General features: G+C 52.0%; 8 protein-coding genes across 8 annotated transcripts; 4 read left to right on the top strand and 4 right to left on the bottom strand.

The window, feature by feature from the left end:
• Positions 1 to 4,154: 4,154 nt before the first annotated feature.
• On the bottom strand, positions 4,155 to 5,934 carry BO79DRAFT_70876 (AAA family ATPase VPS4). Its single transcript, XM_025689636.1, has 4 exons — positions 5,514 to 5,934; positions 5,095 to 5,427; positions 4,575 to 5,025; positions 4,155 to 4,500 (listed from the first exon to the last, which is right to left on the bottom strand). The coding sequence occupies exons 1-4, from the start codon at positions 5,810 to 5,812 to the stop codon at positions 4,279 to 4,281; spliced, it is 1,305 nt and encodes a 434-aa protein (XP_025542822.1). The 5' UTR covers positions 5,813 to 5,934; the 3' UTR covers positions 4,155 to 4,278.
• A 348-nt stretch (positions 5,935 to 6,282) lies between these two features.
• Positions 6,283 to 7,477, top strand: BO79DRAFT_207650 (tubulin-binding prefolding complex subunit YKE2). Its single transcript, XM_025682223.1, has 4 exons — positions 6,283 to 6,411; positions 6,576 to 6,771; positions 6,852 to 6,912; positions 6,979 to 7,477. The coding sequence occupies exons 1-4, from the start codon at positions 6,351 to 6,353 to the stop codon at positions 7,030 to 7,032; spliced, it is 372 nt and encodes a 123-aa protein (XP_025542821.1). The 5' UTR covers positions 6,283 to 6,350; the 3' UTR covers positions 7,033 to 7,477.
• A 3-nt stretch (positions 7,478 to 7,480) lies between these two features.
• On the bottom strand, positions 7,481 to 9,708 carry BO79DRAFT_207649 (2,3-bisphosphoglycerate-independent phosphoglycerate mutase). Its single transcript, XM_025682222.1, has 5 exons — positions 9,475 to 9,708; positions 9,324 to 9,380; positions 8,524 to 9,261; positions 7,889 to 8,471; positions 7,481 to 7,821 (listed from the first exon to the last, which is right to left on the bottom strand). The coding sequence occupies exons 2-5, from the start codon at positions 9,352 to 9,354 to the stop codon at positions 7,611 to 7,613; spliced, it is 1,563 nt and encodes a 520-aa protein (XP_025542820.1). The 5' UTR covers positions 9,355 to 9,380; positions 9,475 to 9,708; the 3' UTR covers positions 7,481 to 7,610.
• A 268-nt stretch (positions 9,709 to 9,976) lies between these two features.
• Positions 9,977 to 10,600, top strand: BO79DRAFT_252058 (RNA polymerase II mediator complex middle subunit MED9; the record flags this gene model as incomplete). The annotated part of the gene is made up of 1 exon (XM_025685900.1): positions 9,977 to 10,600. The coding sequence occupies one exon, from the start codon at positions 9,977 to 9,979 to the stop codon at positions 10,598 to 10,600; it is 624 nt and encodes a 207-aa protein (XP_025542819.1).
• Positions 10,601 to 12,040: 1,440 nt separating this feature from the next.
• Positions 12,041 to 14,171, top strand: BO79DRAFT_168107 (glycine hydroxymethyltransferase SHM2). Its single transcript, XM_025679409.1, has 4 exons — positions 12,041 to 12,203; positions 12,275 to 12,325; positions 12,392 to 12,756; positions 12,827 to 14,171. The coding sequence occupies exons 1-4, from the start codon at positions 12,168 to 12,170 to the stop codon at positions 13,788 to 13,790; spliced, it is 1,416 nt and encodes a 471-aa protein (XP_025542818.1). The 5' UTR covers positions 12,041 to 12,167; the 3' UTR covers positions 13,791 to 14,171.
• Positions 14,172 to 14,382: 211 nt separating this feature from the next.
• On the bottom strand, positions 14,383 to 16,189 carry BO79DRAFT_285570 (putative prenylcysteine lyase). The gene is made up of 2 exons (XM_025688374.1): positions 15,977 to 16,189; positions 14,383 to 15,917 (listed from the first exon to the last, which is right to left on the bottom strand). The coding sequence occupies exons 1-2, from the start codon at positions 16,134 to 16,136 to the stop codon at positions 14,419 to 14,421; spliced, it is 1,659 nt and encodes a 552-aa protein (XP_025542817.1). The 5' UTR covers positions 16,137 to 16,189; the 3' UTR covers positions 14,383 to 14,418.
• A 414-nt stretch (positions 16,190 to 16,603) lies between these two features.
• Positions 16,604 to 18,101, top strand: BO79DRAFT_168101 (small subunit rRNA maturation protein TSR4; the record flags this gene model as incomplete). Its single annotated transcript, XM_025679408.1, has 2 exons — positions 16,604 to 16,821; positions 16,893 to 18,101. The coding sequence occupies exons 1-2, from the start codon at positions 16,696 to 16,698 to the stop codon at positions 18,099 to 18,101; spliced, it is 1,335 nt and encodes a 444-aa protein (XP_025542816.1). The 5' UTR covers positions 16,604 to 16,695.
• Positions 18,102 to 18,868: 767 nt separating this feature from the next.
• BO79DRAFT_225782 (CSN8/PSMD8/EIF3K family protein) lies at positions 18,869 to 19,879 on the bottom strand (the record flags this gene model as incomplete). Its single annotated transcript, XM_025683758.1, has 2 exons — positions 18,869 to 19,454; positions 19,710 to 19,879. 2 exons carry the CDS (start codon positions 19,877 to 19,879, stop codon positions 18,869 to 18,871), a joined length of 756 nt encoding a protein of 251 aa, XP_025542815.1.
• Positions 19,880 to 20,335: the final 456 nt, after the last annotated feature.

Here is a 20,335-nt window from a genome sequence, read left to right as displayed (position 1 = left end):
AGGGTTGTCAAGGAACGGTGGTGTCCTTAATGAGGGAAATAATATGACATTGAAGGAACAGGAGAAGGTGAATAAACGACTTTTGTCACCAGGAAACTTTGCTAACAGCAATAGATGATCGATCAATTAGACAAGGATAATTTCGGTCTTAAATTGAAAATTCACTTCTTGCAGGAGCAACTGGAAAAGGCCGGTCCCGCTTACAACCAAGCAGCACTTAAGGAAAACACAGAGCTAAAGGTCTCGAAATTAACGATGCAACGCGACATCTCACGCTACAAGAAGAGCCTTCAGCAGGCTGAACGCGACCTCGAATCGTACCGCATACAATTTCAGGAGCTCAGGGAGAAAGCGCGGGGAAGACCGACCGACGATACGATACAGCGCGAAATGGATTTGATGCGGGAAGAGATCGAAGCGAGAGACAACCAAATCAGGGAGCTGCAGGAGGATTTGAGGGACGCCAAGGACAGCCAATCTCAGGAAATGGAGAAACTCCGTGACGAAGTTGAAGATCTTGAGGCGTCGGTAAGAGAGCGGGATCGGGCCATCGAGGAACGCGACGAAGAGATCGAGGAATTGAAGGACAGAGACGGCAAGGAACGCGATGCACTCACTGAGCTGGAATCAGAACTGCAACGTGCGAAGGAGCAGATGGAAGAGCTACAAGAGTCGCTGGATCAGGCAAAGTCTGATGCAAGAGAAGCGAGGGATGCCGCAAGCCAAGCCGTCATGGAGAAGGACCAGGCTCAGAAAGATCTCCAAGAGTTGCACGATGAGATGGCGAACAAGTCTATCAGTACAAGTGGACTGACGCGCCAGCTGGAGGAGAAGGCCAGCAAGTTGGAGGAGGAGCTTCGTGAGCTCCAACAAGAGAACAGCACATTGAAGAAAGATATCGAAACGCGATCTGATCACGAAGCTCGAATTGAGGAGCGATACCGGGAATCTCAACAGCAGATGAACGACAGGGAGCGGAAGCTTCAGGATGATGCTGCGCAGGCAAGACACGAGCGAGACTTAGCCCAACAGGAATATGACAGGATCTCCGCCCAATTACAGGAAGCACTCGACGAAGTCCAACGCAAAGCGGAGGAGAAAGAACTCCTACAAACCCGACATCATGCATTGACGGACGAGTCCGGTGGCCTGCAGCAGGAGCTGGCGAGAGCGCAGTCTAAGATTAAGGAGCTACAACAAGCCTTGGAGGAAGAGCATCACCATGCGCTAGACAATACAAATACTGTCCGTACTCAGTACAAGGAAGAAGTCGAGAGACTACAAGAAGAGATTGAGGCTCTCCACCACGAAATCGAAGACAAGGAGGGCCAATTTGCTCTCGAGCAAGACAGGTGGGAGAGCGCCAGGCGTGCCTTGCAATTGCAGAAGGACAGGGCCGAGGATCAGGCAGCTGGTTTCAAGCGCACAATTGAAAAGCTTGAGCAAGTCGAACATACTCTGTCCGGAAAGGAGATGAAACTGCAAGAAGTCATCGATAGCGAAAAGACGCGCCACTTCAATTCGGAGGCTGTTTTGAGCCGACAGGTCAAAGAACTGAATGATGATTTGACATCAAAACGGGAGATAATCGATGAACAGCGGAATGAAATCCTTTCTCTCAAGGAGGATTTGAGAATTGTTAGACGCTCAGAGGCAGCGCTTCAAGAAAAGATCCAGGCTCTGGAGGATGAAGTTGTTGTCCTACAATCAAGCTTGGAGGAAGAACAGGAGTATACCAAGGGCCGAACACAGAAAGGGTCTGCAGAACACGACAGTCAGATCCAGAAGCTCATCAGCGAGAAACAGAGACTCCGTGATCAGCTGGCTAATGCTCATGTCGAATTGCATGACTTGCGGACGTCTGCTGCTGAGATTGAGACCGAACGCGATGAACTTCAGGTCCAGCTGGATCAGGCCCAAAATCAAGTTGACGACACGACGCGTTTCGATAAGGAAAAGGTCGATCTCCGAAAATCCGTTCTACGGCTTGAAGGCGAGGTTAGACGCCTCAAGGAGGACAGAACCTCATTGTTGGAAGCCAAGGAGACGCTAGAAAAGCAGCTAAGCGCTGAGATCGAGCGGGCTGCCCTGGAAGAGAACCGTCTGTCAGCCGAAATCGACCAACTTCACGATAAGCTACACACGACTTCAGGTGGAAGGGATCGCGAGCTTGCATTGACGAAGAGTAAGGCGCAACGCTACGAAAGACGCATACAAGAGCTTGAGAACCTCCTTCAGCAGCAGCCACATGCTGAGAACGAACATTCGACTGCAAATGGAGATCTCTCGATGCTTCGTCATAGTCTGGACGAGGCTCGGAAGCGTGAGAAGACGTTGCTGCAGCGCGAAGCCGACCAAAAGTCGTCCGTCAGAAGTTACAAAGCACGGCTTGCTGAACTGGAGAAGGAACTGCACGATGCGATGATGAAGAAATACGAATCCCACTCACCCTCCTCTTCACCCTCCAACAAACTCCATGATGAGCTCCGGAACCTACGGAAACAGCTGTCTGAGGCACACCGAACGCTACGGGAGGTCAAATCGAAGAATCGCGATCTTGAAAGAGCCGCAATGAGAGAAGAAGACCAGCGTGATCTTCATGAGCTACTCAAATCATCGACTCTGGAGGCTGAATCGCTCGCGCTCAAGGTGTCAGAGCGAGAGGCCCGTATGGCCGAGCTCAAGGCGCAAATGCGCAGGATCCGTGATGAGCGTTCATTCTGTGCTAGAAAGGCTGAATCGGCATTAAAGGAGCTGGAAGCCCTGCAAGAACGATATGACCATCTTGTGGAGAAGATGGGGACAAAGAGCGAGAGCAGTAAGACAAGGCATGAGAAGGAGATGCTCGGTCTAGGCAAGGAAATCATCTGGCTTCGTGCGCGACTGAAGCGTGAGGAGAAGTTCCGCCGTGACCTGGCTTGGAGTAAGGGCTTGATGGAACTTGGCGAGCGTGTTCGGGTTGCCTGGTTAGTTCCCTCATTTCTACACCTACCTTTTCTGTATAATGGTTTAACTAACATCCTCCTTCCAACAGCAACGAAGCTGATCTCCGCATGATCTCCGACATGGGCGTCAAATCCCGTGACCGCAACAAGACCCGCACTCCCCAATCCAAGTTGAAGACTGCCGTCTCCATGGTCAGGGCCGTCGTCCGCATGCAAAGGATGTGCCAAGACTGGAAGAAGACGAAGAAGCTTGGTGAGGGTCTCAGACGGGCGAAGAACGAGGTGCTGAAGAGGCGAGACGCTTCATACAGTAAATCCTGATCGCCCCCTCGAACAGTCTTATGTTGAGCGCCTCTCTTTCTTCCCTCCTTCCCTCTTTCCCGTTGACTGGGGCTACCCCCCAATGTTTTCCAATGATTTTGCATTTCCTTTTGGGTTCGTTGAGAAGATTCCCCGGCGTTATTTCGATGGATGTGTCTTAAGGCGTTGTCCTCTCCTAGGTTGGATTGTGAAAGGAATTGTCGTTGGTACTGTACCTACTAGCTACCCACTCTGTGTTTGTGTAGTTGCAACCCCAGGGACATTGGATCCCTCACACATATACTCTTATTCTTAGTTATGTTGGTTCTGGATGGTTAGATTGAATGGTTAATGAGATATGTCTGAGCCTAAATTTGATTTTATAATTATTGTCTACTAGTAGTGGGTGTGTTTTCGATCAATAACCCTCAGGAAAACAATCAATAAAGACCACCACAAAGGCTACTTAGTCTATACGCACATAACGTAAGAATTGAATTTCCAGCCGACATTCATTTCATTCCACACCAAGCTCGTCATGTAGTTAAGTAAACAGAAAGAGAAAATTGAAAACAGTGGACTTTAGATTAACGCCTCGCCTTGCTGCACAATGATAAAAAACAGAGTTTGCCTAACACCGAGATGGAAGGTGAGAGGAAGAAGATAAGAGAGATAAAGAATAATAAGATGATGGGGATAAAGTCGTAGGAAGCATTTCGATGGTGTAAGGTTTGTGTGCGTGGGGTCGTGGATTGTTCTTTTCTTTTCTTTCGTTCGTTCGTTCATTCCAATTGAGCAACTTGAGATTCAAGTATGCATACCAACTCATGTTCATCGAACCAATATTGGGATGGGAAGGAGAAACTCTGAAACCATGATAGGGACGGATGGGAACGAAGGCTTGACTTTATGGGAGCCTGGTTGATTCTATCGGGTCGTAATGAGACGAAACGAGGGGAGGACGGATGGACTCGTCTGTCTTCTTCTAGATGGAGAGAAAATGGATGTGTGAAGAGTAGGAAGAAGGGTGGGATTAAGCACCCTCGCTGCCGAATTCCTTGGTCCATTCAGAGTTTCGTTGCAGGTCTTCTTGACTGACAGTTGGTCGGGAGTTGCGGACCGCCTTGATGAAGTCTTTCAGGACAAGCGGGGGTTCCAGCAGTTGGTCGGCTTCTACGGTGGTCCATGACATTTCCATTGCGCCTTGGTCGCCTGGTGAGCAGGGAGTTAGCTTTTCGGCGCCGTCGAGGATGACCTGGATTCCGTGGTTAGTGGTATGCTCTTCTCTTTTGTATGGATGGATGGATGGTGGGAGGCTAGCTGGCTCACCTTCTTGTAGTGTGTTGCTGTTTGAATCTTGCGAATGGGTTGCATCAGCGCATCCTGGACAGCAATACTGATATCGCTACCGGAGTAGCCTTCGCTCATCTCTGCCAGGGTTCGGTAGTCGGCTTGCGTCAGTTCGCAGGGTGTGGAGCCGACCGCCAGCATGAACATCTTCATTCGTGCGTTGATATCGGGGAGACTGATGTGGACTCGACGTTGGAATCGACGACGAATGGCCGCATCTAGTTGCCAGGGAATGTTTGTTGCGCCGAGGATCAGAACACCCTTTGAGTCCTTGCCGACACCGTCCATCTGAACGAGCAATTCCGTCTTGATACGACGAGATGCCTCCGATTCACCTTCTCCACGAGGACCGCAGAGAGCGTCGACTTCGTCAATGAAGATAATCGCCGGCTTGTTTTCTCGGGCCATGTTGAAGAGCTGCTTCACAAGTCTGTAGAGGTGGGCATGTTAGCTCTAGGAACCAGCATGTGGCGATATAAGACCCCTAATGTATCCATACCTTTCACTCTCACCCATCCACTTCGACACCAAGTCACTACTACTGACACTGAAGAAAGTGCTGTTTGCCTCCGTCGCAACAGCCTTGGCGAGATAGGACTTTCCCGTACCCGGGGGCCCATACAGCAGGATACCCTTCCACGGTTGACGTTTCCCCGTGAAGAGGTGTGGGAACTTGATAGGTAGAATGACCGCTTCCTTCAATGCCTCCTTTGCGCTCTCCAGACCGGCAACATCCTCCCACTGCACGTTGGGTTTATCCGACAAGATCGCCCCAGCAAGGGCGGACCGTAGCTTCTTCGAGTCGGCGTCCTCGCCATCTTCGTCCTGGTTTCTAATTCACCAAACAAGTAGTGTCAGCACACAATGCTCTCTGTGCCAGAACTGATCGCAAGGCGATGTCGGCAGACATGTACATACCCTCCCTTCCCACTCCCCTGCGCCACCTTGCCGTTAGCGCCCACCGCACTCGGCTTTTTTCGATTATCTAGAGTAGCGAGGTGATTCTTGAGTTTCTCCGCACGATCCATGTACTCGCCCGCCTTTGCGCGGATCATTTCCTTGGACTTGGGGTTCTTCTCCCATTTCAGTGCCAGCATGAACAGCTCCAGCGCCGAGTAGTACAGCTGATAAGCCTTCTCGTATTCGCCCTCATTGTCGTGCTCGATGGCCTTTTTGACGGTGTCAATCGCCCTTCCTAGGAAGTCGGTATTACTCATGGTGTGAAAATGGAAAGGATCGAAGTGTCGTTACGGAATGATCGCAGGAATTAGGAAGCAAGCAGGGCTGGCTGGCTGGACTGTTTCGAAGGCGGGGAGCGAATGACGACGGAAGCCTGCCTGGTTTCGTCCGTCCGTCTGGAGTACTTAGTAGTACTACTAGTCTTGTGTCTCTGCGGGCGCAAAGAAGGAGACAGGACTCGATTGCACCAAACAAACAATGACGTATGGGCGTTATTCTGGATCAAGCAACACCTCTTCCAAAGGGGGAGTTGAGAAGGTCCTTAATTAGGATAGAATGGTAGAGGAGGACATTCAAGAGAAAATAGTTAGGAATGGAGGAATGGCACGAGAGACAAGAGACAGAGAGAACACCGAAAAGGCGGGCAGACGGTCTTGTTTACCGTCTTTGGTTGGTTTTCTGCCGCTCCGCTTCCCATTTTGCCCCTCCGATAGATAACCCATTTCCCCGACGACCATCAATCACCACATCGGCACACACGATCACGGGCTAAATAGGGCTTTATCACACAGCATCATGGCGGACGCACAAAAGCAAATGCAGGCGCTTACTGAGGAGTTTCAGGCCTTGCAGACTGGTATGTTGGTATTCCATGAGTTGTTTTCCTGTTCGAGGAGGGGGGGGCATGAGCATAGGCATGCAAGTGTCATCTATCTTTTCCAGCTAGCTTGGTGCTGTGGATATGCTATGCGCACCATTGGTTATAAGCATGTAACGAATGCTGATGCTTGTTTTAAATAGAGCTTGACGGTCTCGTCGAAGCGCGCCAGAAGCTCGAATCCCAGCAACAGGAGAACGTCGGCGTTCAGAAGGAATTCAACTCCCTCGATGACGAGTCCAACATCTACAAGTTGATCGGACCGGTCTTGCTGAAGCAGGAGAAGAGTGAGGCCTTGATGGCTGTCAATGGACGTCTTGAGTTCATTGAGAAGGAAATGTACGTTTCAGTTACCGTTACCCCTCTCCCCACTTCCTCGTTGGGTGGGAGCTGTGACTGACGTGATGTGATTATTATAGCAAGCGCATTGAGGGACAGATCCAGGAGAACCAGGACAAGTCTGATAAGAAGCGCACTGAGGTGAGTTTTCTGATTATCATGATAATAGACATGCTTTCGGCAATCGGTCTGACAATCGTGATGCAGATCGTTCAGTTCCAGACTCAGATGCAACAAGCGGCGGCGGCAGCTTCTGCTTGAGTGTAGACGGATTGCTGTTATCAGTACTATGGGTGGAAGACAGTGACCACCTTTATCACGCGAGGAGATATATAATTGCTGGTGATGGCGGATGTGAAAGAGCAGCCAAGGTACCTGACCGGTCCTCGAAGGCGATGATGCACGTCGCCTTGGAGGTCGTGCGAGAAGAAGAAGAAGAAGAAGAAGAAGAACAAGCACCGACGGCAGCGCAGAGCTACTTTGTGCGGTGGCCAATCCTGGCCCGGCACTACGAGGTTGAGAGGTTCTAGATACCCTTGTTAATGATCGTTGCGGATATTCTCAGAAGACTATACGGATACGTAGTCGATCGGGCTGTTGATCGACCGAAGTGTGACGCCTACCCTGTGTGGGTGCTGTGGCTGATCGAGATACGATGTACTTCTCAAGGTCTAATCGGAAGTACGCTTGTATAAGAGGATGGGAGAAATTGAAAATAAACAAAATCTTGTTCTATCTCGCTCCAAAGCTAAACCCCAGTATAGACACCGTAATAATTCATTTCTTCATCAATGGAATCGTATCCAGACAATACATGACATCTACTCTATACGCTAAATCTATGCCTTAACCAAAAGGCTGCGGCCGGACATCTCCTCGGGCTGCTCGATGCCCATGGCGGCCAGGACGGTGGGAGCAACATCTCCCAGAACACCCTCCTCCTTCTTGAGGCTCCAGCCCTCGGGGGCGTTGGCCATGACGAAGGGAACCTTGTTGGTGGTGTGGGAGGTCTTGGGGGTGCCCTTCTCGGTAAGCATCTCCTCAGCGTTTCTATTGGGAAGAGGAAACCAATGTCAGTGAGAAGGTCTTGCGCAAACGTGTCGGAGGCGAAACTTACCCATGGTCGGCGGTGATGAACAGGATGTAGCCGTGCTTCTTGCAGGCCTCGTAGATGACACCGATGGCCTTGTCGGTGGCAGCAACACCCTGGATGGCAGCCTCGTAGACACCGGTGTGACCAACCATATCGGGGGGAGCAAAGTTGTTCATGACAAACTCGAAGTTGTCCTCGCCAAGGCGCTCGGCCATCTTGTCACCCACGGCGGCAGCGCTCATCTTGGGCTCGAGGTCATAGGTGGCAACCTTGGGAGACGGGATCATGTCGCGGACCTCGCCGGGGAACTGCTTCTCAACACCACCGTTGAAGAAGAAAGTAACGTGAGCGTACTTCTCAGTCTCAGCAACGTGGCACTGCTTAACATCCTTCTTGCCCAGCCACTCGGCCAACACGTTACCCATGTGCTGGGGAGGGAAGGCAACAGGGAAAGTGTAGTCGGTCTTGTACCGGGTCATGGTGGTGATGTGGATGTCCTTGGGGTAAGGGAATTCGGGCTTGGGAGAGCGGTCGTAGTCACCCAGCAGCTGAGTGATCTCACGGACACGGTCGGAACGGTAGTTGAAGAAGAAGAGAGTGTCGCCATCTATTATCGCAGGTCAGCACCTTCATCATTGAGCAAAGGAAACAAAACATACCCTGCACACGTCTGTCCTTGCCGCCAACAATGATGGGCTTCAAGAACTCATCGGTCTCCTTTTTCTCATAGCGCTCATTGATGGTCTTGACGGGGTCAGAGCTCTCCTCACCCTCGCCGGAGACAATACCCTTCATGGCGATCTCAACCCGGTCCCAGCGCTTGTCGCGGTCCATAGCCCAGTAACGTCCGACAACGGTAGCGATCTCACCAACACCGATCTCCTTGGCCTGGTCGAGCAGTTGCTGCATGTACTTGGTAGCGCTCTTGGGCTCGGTGTCACGGCCATCGCCGAAGAAGTGGATGAAGACCTGAGGAATCTCCATCTCCTTGGCGACCTTCAGCAGACCGACCAGGTGGGTGATGTTGGAGTGGACACCACCGTCCGAGACCAGACCCAACAGGTGCAGACGGCCGTTACCCTCCTTGGCGCGCTTGAAGGAAGCAACAATGTTGTCCACCTTGCCCAGCTCGCCCTTCTTGAGGGTCTGGTCAATGCGGACACTGTCCTGCCAAACGACACGGCCAGCACCAATGTTCAAGTGACCGACCTCACTGTTGCCCATGAGACCCTCCGGCAGACCGACAGCGAGGGAGGAGGCATCGAGTTCGGTGTAACCCTGAGCAGTCTTCGAGTCGGCCTCGGCGAAGCCGGACATGAAGGGAGTCTCAGCGGCAGCGATAGCATCGCCGTCCTTGGGGGAGTTGGGACCGGCGACACCCCAGCCATCGATGACGACTAGACAGCAGGATATCAGTGGATTGATGGGCGACAGAAAGTAGTTGGCAAGTTCAACTTACTGAGGGCGACCTTTTGATCAACCTTGGCCATTTTTGCTATATACTCTGTGCTCTTAACTTGTTGCAGTGCATATGTTAGCCAAAGCAATTTACATATCCAGCGCAAAATGAAGTCCGGGGATAGAGCGGGATGGGCTCGGGAAGCACTCACCAAAAGTGGGGAAAAGAGATTCAAGAGCAAGAAAATGGGTGGAAAAAGAAGAAGTGAAAGAAGGAAGAAGAAGAAAGATAGGAGAGAAGAAGGATAGAAGAAGGAGAAGGAGAATTGATAGGTGGAGTCACGAAAAGGCTGGCCGGTGAAGAACACAATCGCAAGACCAGCGTAGTAACAGTAATAGTAATAGAGAGGAGGGGGAGGGGCACCACACTTTGGCTTTCGGTGACGCTTTGGGACTTGTTTTGTTTTCGCTCCGCCCCGACGTCACCTTCCACTTCCACTCCCTTCTTTAGTCTCTTTTTCTCCGACTTTCCTCTCCCTCCCGTTCTCGTCCGGCTTCCCCGGCTCTTCCCTAAACAATTACCCAGCTTCCCCCGCGAAACGAGGCTATTCCCTTTCCCCACGTGAGCCGCCTGCTCTGATACTTCGACTTTTTGTCTCTTCTTCTTCTTCTTTTTTCGTCGTGTGTCTGGTCCGCGGTATTGCCCTTCCCGCGATGGCGTCCCGATCCCCCACGGCGGTGACTCCCCTACCAAAATCATCCGTCGCGCCCGAGACCCCGATGATCAGAGACGCCCCCGCAACCCCCCAAGCCGTCCCTTTCCCTTCTCCACAGACATTCGACATTGTTCCACCGTTGCATGGCCTCCTTTCACGTCTTTTATCGCCGCCAACGAACGCTGCTGGCGTATCCAATGGTGTGAGAGCGGCCGATGACCCTACCGGAGCTGGTGCTCCTACAGGACCACCTTCAGGTACCCCCGGCCAACCTCAATCGCAACAACAAGCGGGGGCCGAAAACGCCAACACTGCTGGAGTTCTGGGGACAGTACATTCAGCTGGTCCAGGTGGTGCAGAAATATCCGGCTTGGGCTCAAGTACATCTCCAGCGCTCGATATCAAGGACCTTCCGACAGAGGTCAGCTCGATCAAAATTCGGATTCAGAAGGCACAAGCCGTGGTGGAAAACCTACCCGACGTAGATCGGTCGGTTGCCGACCAGGAAGAGGAAATTGAGGAGCTGGAGGACCGCATTGCAAAGCTCAAGTCGGTCATCGCCGACTTTGGCCAGATGGCAAGCCCAGGGGGTGCTAAGAAGCTCAAGTCCCAGGGACCTTGAGAGTGTGCGCGGAAGATGATATGACTGAATGTGTAAAGGGGTTAATGTCAACTACCCTCGATCGAGCACGTTGATCGCGTCAAACCCACAGCAAGGCTCTGAGAAGAATCTCCTGGGATCCCTCCGCAACCCCAAGGGTGAAGAGCAACCTTTATCGAGCTTGGGATGCATCATACACTGCGATTCTGCCGGGTTAAGGGTTTAGGGAACAGCACACCGGATTAGGTCCCAGTTGAGCAGGTCACTAGCTTCGCTTAACTCATCATCACTCAATCTGCGGATAAAGCATAGGTTGGAGGAGCCATAGATTGGTCAGTGTATGCGGCTCCTGGTATGGCATAGGTGATTGTAACCTGCAGGGACACAGATGCTCTTATGGGGAGAGCTTTATTTGGGATTCTGCTGTCTTTCCATTACCCGTGCTATCGTGTTCATGAGCTATGGCTTGTCCAAATTGCCTGTGATCATTAAGAAAGGAACAAGTCTTAATGTCTGCAAAATCTCCCAGTTGTCCAGCAGAACTTCTCTGATGGTGTCTCTCAGGTGGGGGACTGTTCGCAAGCTGCTTTGACCCCTCCAGCGCCACCACGGTCCCCATCACAAGGTGCGAGCATCCCGAGAGGCCACACTTGCTATGGGAATTGGAAGATCTATGGTGGAGCAGGATTTGTATTGGCCGCACTGTGATACGGATGGCGATCTAAAAGTAGAAGCTACGAAATAATAGTGGAGTGGGATATATGCTATGACTCATTACTATAGTAGGATTATCATCAGTTCAGAAGAGATGAAGCTCATTCTGCAGAATGACTACAACACTTATGTCCCTCATACGCAACATAACCTCAACAACACCGAGACCTGATTCATATTGTATTATATTCTGTTCTTTGAAAACCTTGACAACTCATCAGCCCTCTAGATGTAGATCGAGGCCCCCTCGTGTTTCATTGGGGATGGTAGCTTCAGTCGACCGGTGCTGATCGACCAGCGGCACCAATCGGAGCTGGGCTGGTAGGCTAGTGGATTGACTTTTTCCTGCCTCTCTGTTGCCTTCAGCCACTTAGTGGCATCCCGGTCGGGATTCCGAGATTGAGGGAAAATTTACTAGATTGATTCTTGTCATACTGTATTCTAGCCAGCCATGACACCTGATATATCAGTCAAATCAATTGCTTCTTGCATATGGTGGTCTGTTGCTGCTGGGACAGGATGAGATATACTTTACTGTAGTCATTGAGTAATGGAGACGAGTAAGCGCCAAATAATTTCCCCGAGCCGGTGAAGGAGTGGCCGGGCTCCGATGTCGTCCCCCCGGGGCCCGATGGGGCTTAGCTCGGGTTTAGAAGCACAGGCGGCGGGGTGTAAGACTCACGTTCCGTCTTTCTTGGGTCCTGAGGCAATCTTTTTTTCCCTCCCCCACCCCATCCCTAGCTTTTCCTCTTCTTCCCTCTTAATCCTCCCCTTCTTCCCTCTTCTTCTTCCTTTTCTTCATCCTCAACTTTCATCTCATTCTTCCCTCTTTCCTCCTCTAACCCCCCCCTTTCCTCACACATCCCTCTACACAATGGCTACCTACGCTCTCTCTCCGGCTCACCGGAACGTAAGTACCCCACTGCACTTTTTTCCATCTGGGGTGTCCTCGCAGCAGCACTCACTGACTCATCGATGTAGCAAATGGAGGTGTCCCTTGTGGACAGCGATCCTGAGATCGCCCAGATCATGGTACGTTTTCCACTGTTTTCTTCTTGAATCAGATGTGGTGTCATGGTACTAACTGCCCCATTACAGGAGAAGGAAATCCAACGTCAGCGCGAATCCATCGTCCTGATCGCCTCGGAGAACTTCACCTCCCACGCTGTCTTCGATGCTCTGGGTTCCCCCATGAGCAACAAGTACTCCGAGGGTTACCCCGGTGCTCGCTACTACGGTGGCAACCAGCACATCGATGCTATCGAGCTTACCTGCCAGGCTCGTGCCCTCAAGGCTTTCAACCTCGACCCCGCCAAGTGGGGCGTCAACGTTCAGTGCCTCAGTGGTAGCCCTGCCAACCTGCAGGTCTACCAGGCTCTCATGCGCCCTCACGACCGTCTCATGGGTCTTGACCTCCCCCACGGTGGTCACTTGAGTCACGGTTACCAGACTCCCGCCAAGAAGTAAGTTTTGCGGATTTGCCTCCCGACAACATGAGACATCAACACTGGATGCTAACCTTACACTCCACAGGATCTCTGCTGTCTCTACCTACTTCGAGACCTTCCCCTACCGTGTCAACCTTGAGACCGGTATCATTGACTACGATCAACTCGAGGCCAACGCCGAGCTCTACCGCCCCAAGTGCTTGGTTGCTGGTACCTCCGCCTACTGCCGCCTGATCGACTACGCTCGCATGCGCAAGATCGCTGACAAGGTCGGCGCCTACCTCATTGTCGACATGGCTCACATCTCCGGTCTGATTGCCGCCGGTGTCATCCCCTCTCCCTTCGAGTACGCCGATGTTGTCACCACCACCACCCACAAGTCCCTCCGTGGTCCCCGTGGTGCCATGATCTTCTTCCGCAAGGGTGTCCGCAGCACTGACCCCAAGACCGGCAAGGACATCATGTATGACCTTGAGGGCCCCATCAACTTCTCCGTCTTCCCTGGTCACCAGGGTGGTCCCCACAACCACACCATCACTGCTCTGGCTGTTGCCCTTAAGCAGGCTGCTTCCCCCGAGTTCAAGCAGTACCAGGAGCAGGTCATCAAGAACGCCAAGGCTCTCGAGGAGGAGTTCAAGACCCTCGGCCACAAGCTTGTCTCTGACGGCACTGACAGCCACATGGTCCTTGTCGACCTCCGCAACAAGAGCCTGGACGGTGCTCGTGTCGAGGCTGTCCTCGAGCAGATCAACATTGCTTGCAACAAGAACTCCATCCCTGGTGACAAGTCTGCTCTGACCCCCTGCGGTATCCGTATCGGTGCCCCCGCCATGACCACCCGTGGTATGGGTGAGGAGGACTTCAAGCGCATTGCCCGCTACATTGACCAGTCCATCAACCTCTGCAAGAAGGTCCAGAGCGAGCTCCCCAAGGAGGCCAACAAGCTCAAGGACTTCAAGGCCAAGGTTGCCTCCGAGACCGTCCCTGAGATCCTCAGCCTCCGCAAGGAGGTTGCTGACTGGGCCAGCACCTTCCCCCTTCCCGTCTAAGCTAGTTATAGCCGGGTGAACTTTTGATATGATACCTTAACATTCTATCTTCTTTTATTCTCCTTTTCTTTTTTTTTTTCTTTGTTTTTTATCTTGTTAGGTTACGAGTTCAACATCATTGCGAGCAAAAACGGATTGTGGGCTGTGCGTTCTAAGGGGTTTTATACAGGTCTGCTTTTTCAACCTTACGCGGGTCATGGGATATGGATATGCATTGAGCATGTGAATGAACAAATAGCACCGGGATGGCTTCTTCAACACTTCTTCAACAGGGCAGGAAAAGTTCGTGGTTGCATGGAGGCTTGGTACGCCTGGTTGAGTATTACTTACCTAGTAAATAGGTATTATGAACTGAAATAGAAACATAATACGTTCCATGAGACAAAACCGGTTCCTTGAATTCGTATTCTGTAGAGTTTTGTGTAAACATTCCCGGGATTGCAATCTCAATGTATTAGTTAATACTAATATATACTCTAGACATTTATATTATATGGTCATTAGTACCATAAGTATCGTCATGCCATCCGTACCTGCACCGACAGCTCGGTACGAGAACAGACGACGCAATAAGAAAAAGTCATACCAATTTCCCATTCCCATTCCCATTCCTTACCATTCATTCACTTTATAGTTCATGACGAACCGAATCCGCTGCCGACTCTCCCTCCCTGTCTTCAAACTGGGCCTGCCACTCTCGAAACATCAAAGCAGCCACATTCCTCCCCATCAATGCACTCGTCTCCATCGTAGAGATGAAGCTTTCAATTCCGCCCGTATACCAGATATGAGGGGCAAGAAGCGGCTCTTCAAACGTGACCCGTGGATATTCGAACGGATACGGCCGCCAGATCTTCTCATGGAACCAGCTGATGTCTCGCTTGGAGAGATCACCGATGGAAGTGTCAGTTTCAGTGTCGGTGTTAGAAGATGACTTGTGCTCCAGGCCGAGAATCGATTCAATGAATTCGGCTGTTGGCCGTTCCGGGGAGAATATCTTGTACACGTAGTGTTTCCCTTCTGATGGGTCTGGAGCGTCCACGGTCCGGAGAGTGCTGATGCTCCAGAAGCCAGCTGGGCCGACTCCGGCTTCGCTCTTTCCGATGTCGCTGTCCGGAGGGAGGGTGGTGAGGATTGTCTCCGGGGTGTAGGCATTGGGTTCTGTGAGGCCAAAGTATTTAGGCGAGAGACGGTGCGGGGAGGCGAAGAGGGTGACGTAGAGTGTTACGAAGGGGATCTCGTCCGGCGTTTTCTTTAGAGGTGGGCTAACGGTTATGTTGGAGAATTGCCATGGACCGGCGATAACGACCTCATCGAACTCGAGCTTCTCTTCGGAGTTGGTGTTTGTATTGAAAGTTAGGGTTGAGGGCCCGTTGGCATCCCAATGGAGGGCTGTCACTGTGTGGTTTAAGCGGACGTCGGCGTGGGACAATTTAAGCATTCCGTCGAAGATCAGCCAGTTGCCTCCCTCCACGGCCATGGCACCTTCAGTTGCCATGCAGACCATTGTCTCGAGGCCATGGATCAAAGCGAGGTTCTGTCCATAGTTGACACGAGTGCTAGCTTGGATGACTTCACGGGAGAACTTGGCGGATACCTGGTTCTGCTGGAGGAAGGCCTCTCCAGGAACGGCAGTTATATTGATCAGCCCTACTGCTTCTGAAGCGGCTGTAAGGGATGAAAAGGGGAATATGGGCTCGTCGTAGAGTTTGAGGAAGTTGTTGACGGTCGACTTCATTAAGCGATAGGTCCTCACGGGAGTCCATCCGTACCTCCAAACCAGCTTCGCAATGTTCCACCAGGAAGATGCTTCCTTCATCACAAAGACGAATTGCTCCCCGTCCCAGACGCCAAGGGTGTCTTCAGTCTCTCTGGGTCGCTCATGATTGGCGCTGTTAACGTGAAGCCCCAGCTCTTTGGATGCGTTGACAAGGTGATGGTTAGCCTCCACGAAGATCGAAGCACCTAGCTCTACGGGTGTAGTTGGGTTGTCATGGACATTCACTGTTGTGGAACGGCCGCCAACATAGGGAGAGCGTTCGAAGACCGTTATATTGAGGGGAATGTGCAAGGCATCCGCATACTTGCGTAGTGAATAAGCAGTGCTAGACCCCGCAGCCCCCGCTCCTATTGAAGGGGTTATTTGTTGTCAATGGCAGATGAGCGGACGATGGGAATGATCTCACCGATCACGGCGACCCTCTTGGGTGGTGTGACTCCAAATGAGCCCAGGGGTTGCTGTTCGGTGGCATTGGCATGTGGGGGAAGGCATAAAGCTAAGACGTAGTATACTACATGAATATGAAGAATAAACTGAAGGAAATATGAAAGAGATGAGCGATGCATGAGTGCTCAAATTGATGAATTGCTTATTTAGTGAAGCAATGCTTCCACACTAGTGGACGTTACGATCGTCAGATGCAGGAGCTTGAAGAAGCAACGGTGCTCATGCTCAGACGCTCACGTGCAAAATAGCTTGCTCTATAACCCCTTTTTTAAAGGTTTCCCAGACGAAGCAGATCTATAATTGTCCGAGAAAGGGAAAAGTGAAGATGGAATGAAGATGGAGATGAAACGAAGAGGAAGTGACGGTCGATGGCGAGATGCTGGAGATGTATTGACTGACGTATCACACGGGTATGTATCGATACCACAGTTACTGCGCTAGCCTGTATCAGGACTAGTGCATTCTGGGGCTATCGCCGATGGGGCTTTTCCCGTTTGGGCTATTCACTCTTTTTTTGCGCCAGAATTTCGGGCAGAAAAGAAAGACGCGCTCTTCTGGTGATCTCCATCACAACCTCTTCTGCGTCTGGACGAGGATCTCATTGTTCTGGATCTTACTTACTGATTCTCGAATTGACTATTATATATTACCTTCCTTGACCACACCAGGAACAGCACCATGGATCCCTACGACAGCGACTCCTCCTTTGATGATGAGGGGGACTTCAGCGAGACCAACGTGCTGCTGGGCTACGCCGCCGACGAGATTGTAGAAGACACCATCAGTCACCTGGGAGGCTGGCCGGTACGTACAATTCTCAATTCACCTCTCCATCCCCCTTTCCCTCAGTCCGACTAACAAAATGCCCCTCACAGACCTGGCTCGACGACGCTACCCCGCCTCCGGGCGACTTCGCCAAATGCAAAGTCTGCAACCAGCCCATGCTCCTCCTCCTCGAGCTGCACGGTGACCTCCCTAACGACTTCCCCGACGATGAACGCCGTCTCTACATCTTCTCCTGCCCTCGCAAAGCCTGCAACCGCAAACCAGGCAGTATCCGGGCCCTGCGCGCCGTTAGAAAGCTGAAGATCGAGCCCCAACACCAGCCTCCCCGCCAAAAGGAAGAACAAAAGCCAGAACCCTCGAACCAGGAGAAGAAAGAAGAAGAAGAAGAGAAGAAGCCCGCCGCACCAAAGCCAGACCTCGGAGCCAGCCTATTCGGTTCCTCCACTCTCACCGGCAGCGTCTCCGCCAGCGCAAACCCCTTCTCCGCCGGCGCTTCTTCCACCAGCACCAACAACAACCCATTCGCAGCCCCAGCGCCCTCCCCCGGCCTCGCCGCCAAACCCACCCCTTCTCCTGCACCTACTCTCTCCGAATCCTTCGCCGACAAAGTCCGCATCTCCTCCCCTCAACAACAACAACCCAAAACCAACCTCATCCCACCTCCCGAAGCCTCCACCACCCCCAACGCCCCCTGGCCCGCCCAATCCGACTTCCCCACCCCCTACACGAACTTCTACCTCGATGCCGAATACGAGGCCATGTCCCGCCCCTCCACACCCACTATCCCCGCCAACGTGACCATCGACAACACAGAAGAAGAAGGTCCCAACGGCGGCGCTGCGGAGCTCAAAGATACCTTTGAATCCGAGCTCGACAAGGCGTTCATCCGCTTCTCTACCCGTCTCGGTCATAATCCCGAACAAGTCCTCCGCTACGAGTTCCGCGGTACGCCATTGCTGTACTCCCATGTGGATGCGGTGGGCAAGCGGCTCCACGATCCGTCGAAGACAGCGAACCCCAATGCCAAGGTTACTACGGTTGGTGGAGGGAGCCGCATGCCTCGCTGTGAGTATTGTGGTAGTGAGCGCGTGTTTGAGTTGCAGCTTGTGCCTCATGTTATCAGTGTGTTGGAGGATGGGAGGGAGGGGGTGGGGCTTGGGCCCAAGGATGATGCTGGTATGGAGTGGGGGACTATTATCTTGGGAGTTTGTGGGAAGGATTGTGGACCGAAGGAGGTCGGTGTTGTCGGTTATAGAGAGGAGTGGGCTGGTGTGCAGTGGGAGGAACAGGCGAAATAGAATGGTGATGAGGATGATGATGGGTTACGGATTTGACCTGTGAAGCGTAATGTCCGTTCAAGACTTGATGTTGATGACATATATATCATATATAGACTTGTGTTCTTTTTGTTTAGGTTTGATTTGGAAATTAAAAGTACATACACTACTACTACTACTACTACTACTACTACTACTACTACCACTACTACTACTACTGGTTGTCTGTTACATCGTTGGTTATGATTTTATGAAGATTGCACTGTACTGGTACTGATCGCTTTTTGTGCATACGCACAATGTGGATATCTTCGGTGAAATTGCGTTATCTTTTCACGTAGAGAGAAATATGGTGAGAGGATAATCAAGGAGAAAAATGATATAGGAGGTAAGATGGAAGAGGAAAGAGAGAAAAAGATGATGATGATGATAAAACACAACCTAGTCATGCAGAAGCAAAACTCGAAACGCCAATTGCGCCAGGTCCGGACTTCCCAACCCTCTCCCATGCTGGTCTATCCCCGTCATCATCATCTTTTTTGGTTATGTTATAGGAGGCTCCGAGCTCGTGTCATGGGGGGTATCCGAAGCAGACACTTCGTCCCGTGTTCTTCTTTTGAAACTTTTCTTTTTGGGTGGTCATTCTTCCAAACAAGACAGACCGAGATCGAGACCTGAGGGAAGGTCTGATCTTCGTTCGAGGCAAAATATTAGCAAGAATAGAAAGGGAATCTAGAACGAGAAAGGCTGCGTTGCGATGCGGATATCTATTTATCGTTGAGATCCGCTCATGCAGCCTGCTCGAAACCCCGGCGGATGACACGGCCGAACATGTCAACACCGACACGCTCGCTCTTGACCTCGCTGCGGGCCTCGTTCTCCTTGTTGGTGGGCACCTTGATCACGGTGTTGGCGCCGGACTTGTCAACCTCCCAGCTGCAGACCTCGGCGACGAACTTCTCGAGAGCCTCGCGGCTGCGAAGGTCGAGCCACTGCTCCAGAACCTCGGCAGGGATCTCACGGAAGGTCTTGCCGACCTCAACGGCAATGCGGATGCGCACGAGCTCCTCGAAGCCGGCAACGTCGGCAACAAGGTCGGCGTACAGGTCGTCCGAGTTCAGGGTGGACCAGAACTGGGTGTACTGAGCAGACTCGAGGAGGGTGGAGAGACGGGCGAGCTTCTGGATCGACTCGACGAAGTCGGAGGTCTGGGCGGCGGCCTGGGCCTCAGCGTCGGAGGCCTGGAAGGGCTGAGTGTGGGCGGGGAGGAGAGCAAGGCAGAGGGAGAAAGCGGGAGAGGGGAAGACAGTCAGGGCCTTGACGAGGACGTTGGTGACGGTCTCCGCCTGGAGAAGGTGGGGGTTGAACTGGTACCTGCCAGAGGGCGTGAAGGGGTTAGCATCTCTGTAGAGTATGATGTATATGCGATAGAATATAAGGTCGAATGAATGGTTTTGTTTCAGGAGAATTGAGTCTCGACATCCCCCAAAGTAGGGTGTCAGGTAATAGGAAACGTGATAATGATATAAGATTCTTCATCACATAAAACCAAATAGGTTCCCCGCGTCGGAGCTCTTTTTGTTTCGGCTGAATGTATAGTGGGTTGAACGGAAAGGCGCATGAACTCACAGCTTCAGCAAGGCCAGGTTGGCGTAGCAGTCGAAAGTGCGGTCCTCGCACTGCTGGGCGACATAGTCCTGGAAGACAGTGGTGGTCTCGGGGTTGTAGCGGTCGAGGCCATTGAGGATGGCGTCAATGTTGGCCGGGCGGGTCTCGCACTTGTCGAAGGTGACACCCATCTTGACGGAGTGAAGGAGAATGAATGAGTCGGGGGAAGAAGAGGGGAAGGCGTGGGTGGGTGGAGGAGGAGAAGGAGGGAAGCAGAACGAGGTGATAGAATGAGAGCAACGGAATGGATGGACTCGAGGTTTGGCTGGCCCGACTTGCTTTTGGTGGGATTTTTCGATTGTCTCGCTGTGCGGCTGCCCGGCCGTCGGAACCAACCCCAACTCGGTTAATTTGTCCGATGCATCTGCAATTGACATTATTTTATTCCATCCATCGCAGGTTACTAATCTGCAGTCAATAAGAGTATGAACTAAGCATTAGTGGCTGATCTGGTAGTCGTATGATATACTTTGTTTCTTAAGATGTACCAAACTCCACGTGCCCCCGGAATCGGTCTCGCCGGGGGAAATGGATCTCTCACTCCCGTGGTGGGATCATGTCGGTGTTGGTAGGGATAGCCCGTGTCG

The sequence above is a fragment of the Aspergillus costaricaensis genome, assembly GCF_003184835.1.
Source record: "Aspergillus costaricaensis CBS 115574 unplaced genomic scaffold BO79scaffold_6, whole genome shotgun sequence".
Lineage (NCBI taxonomy): Eukaryota > Fungi > Ascomycota > Eurotiomycetes > Eurotiales > Aspergillaceae > Aspergillus > Aspergillus costaricensis.
This window is presented reverse-complemented; position numbering and strand designations above follow the sequence as displayed.

What these genes read in the sequence shown, in the direction of transcription:
- BO79DRAFT_70876 (XM_025689636.1), bottom strand. Translation starts at nt 5,812, where the DNA reads ATGAGTAATACCGACTTCCTAGGAAGGGCGATTGACACCGTCAAAAAG. An exon ending in CAGGGGAGTGGGAAGGGAGG is followed by an intron (nt 5,428 to 5,513) that starts GTATGTACATGT and finishes TTGGTGAATTAG; the next exon opens with AAACCAGGACGAAGATGGCG. An exon ending in TGGATGGGTGAGAGTGAAAG is followed by an intron (nt 5,026 to 5,094) that starts GTATGGATACAT and finishes CCACCTCTACAG; the next exon opens with ACTTGTGAAGCAGCTCTTCA.
- BO79DRAFT_207650 (XM_025682223.1), top strand. Translation starts at nt 6,351, where the DNA reads ATGGCGGACGCACAAAAGCAAATGCAGGCGCTTACTGAGGAGTTTCAG. An exon ending in GTTTCAGGCCTTGCAGACTG is followed by an intron (nt 6,412 to 6,575) that starts GTATGTTGGTAT and finishes TGTTTTAAATAG; the next exon opens with AGCTTGACGGTCTCGTCGAA. An exon ending in CTGATAAGAAGCGCACTGAG is followed by an intron (nt 6,913 to 6,978) that starts GTGAGTTTTCTG and finishes ATCGTGATGCAG; the next exon opens with ATCGTTCAGTTCCAGACTCA.
- BO79DRAFT_207649 (XM_025682222.1), bottom strand. Translation starts at nt 9,354, where the DNA reads ATGGCCAAGGTTGATCAAAAGGTCGCCCTCA. An exon ending in TGATCAAAAGGTCGCCCTCA is followed by an intron (nt 9,262 to 9,323) that starts GTAAGTTGAACT and finishes CCTGCTGTCTAG; the next exon opens with TCGTCATCGATGGCTGGGGT. An exon ending in CAAGGACAGACGTGTGCAGG is followed by an intron (nt 8,472 to 8,523) that starts GTATGTTTTGTT and finishes CTGCGATAATAG; the next exon opens with ATGGCGACACTCTCTTCTTC.
- BO79DRAFT_168107 (XM_025679409.1), top strand. Translation starts at nt 12,168, where the DNA reads ATGGCTACCTACGCTCTCTCTCCGGCTCACCGGAAC. An exon ending in CTGAGATCGCCCAGATCATG is followed by an intron (nt 12,326 to 12,391) that starts GTACGTTTTCCA and finishes GCCCCATTACAG; the next exon opens with GAGAAGGAAATCCAACGTCA. An exon ending in TACCAGACTCCCGCCAAGAA is followed by an intron (nt 12,757 to 12,826) that starts GTAAGTTTTGCG and finishes TACACTCCACAG; the next exon opens with GATCTCTGCTGTCTCTACCT.
- BO79DRAFT_285570 (XM_025688374.1), bottom strand. Translation starts at nt 16,136, where the DNA reads ATGCATCGCTCATCTCTTTCATATTTCCTTCAGTTTATTCTTCATATT. An exon ending in CAAGAGGGTCGCCGTGATCG is followed by an intron (nt 15,918 to 15,976) that starts GTGAGATCATTC and finishes CCCCTTCAATAG; the next exon opens with GAGCGGGGGCTGCGGGGTCT.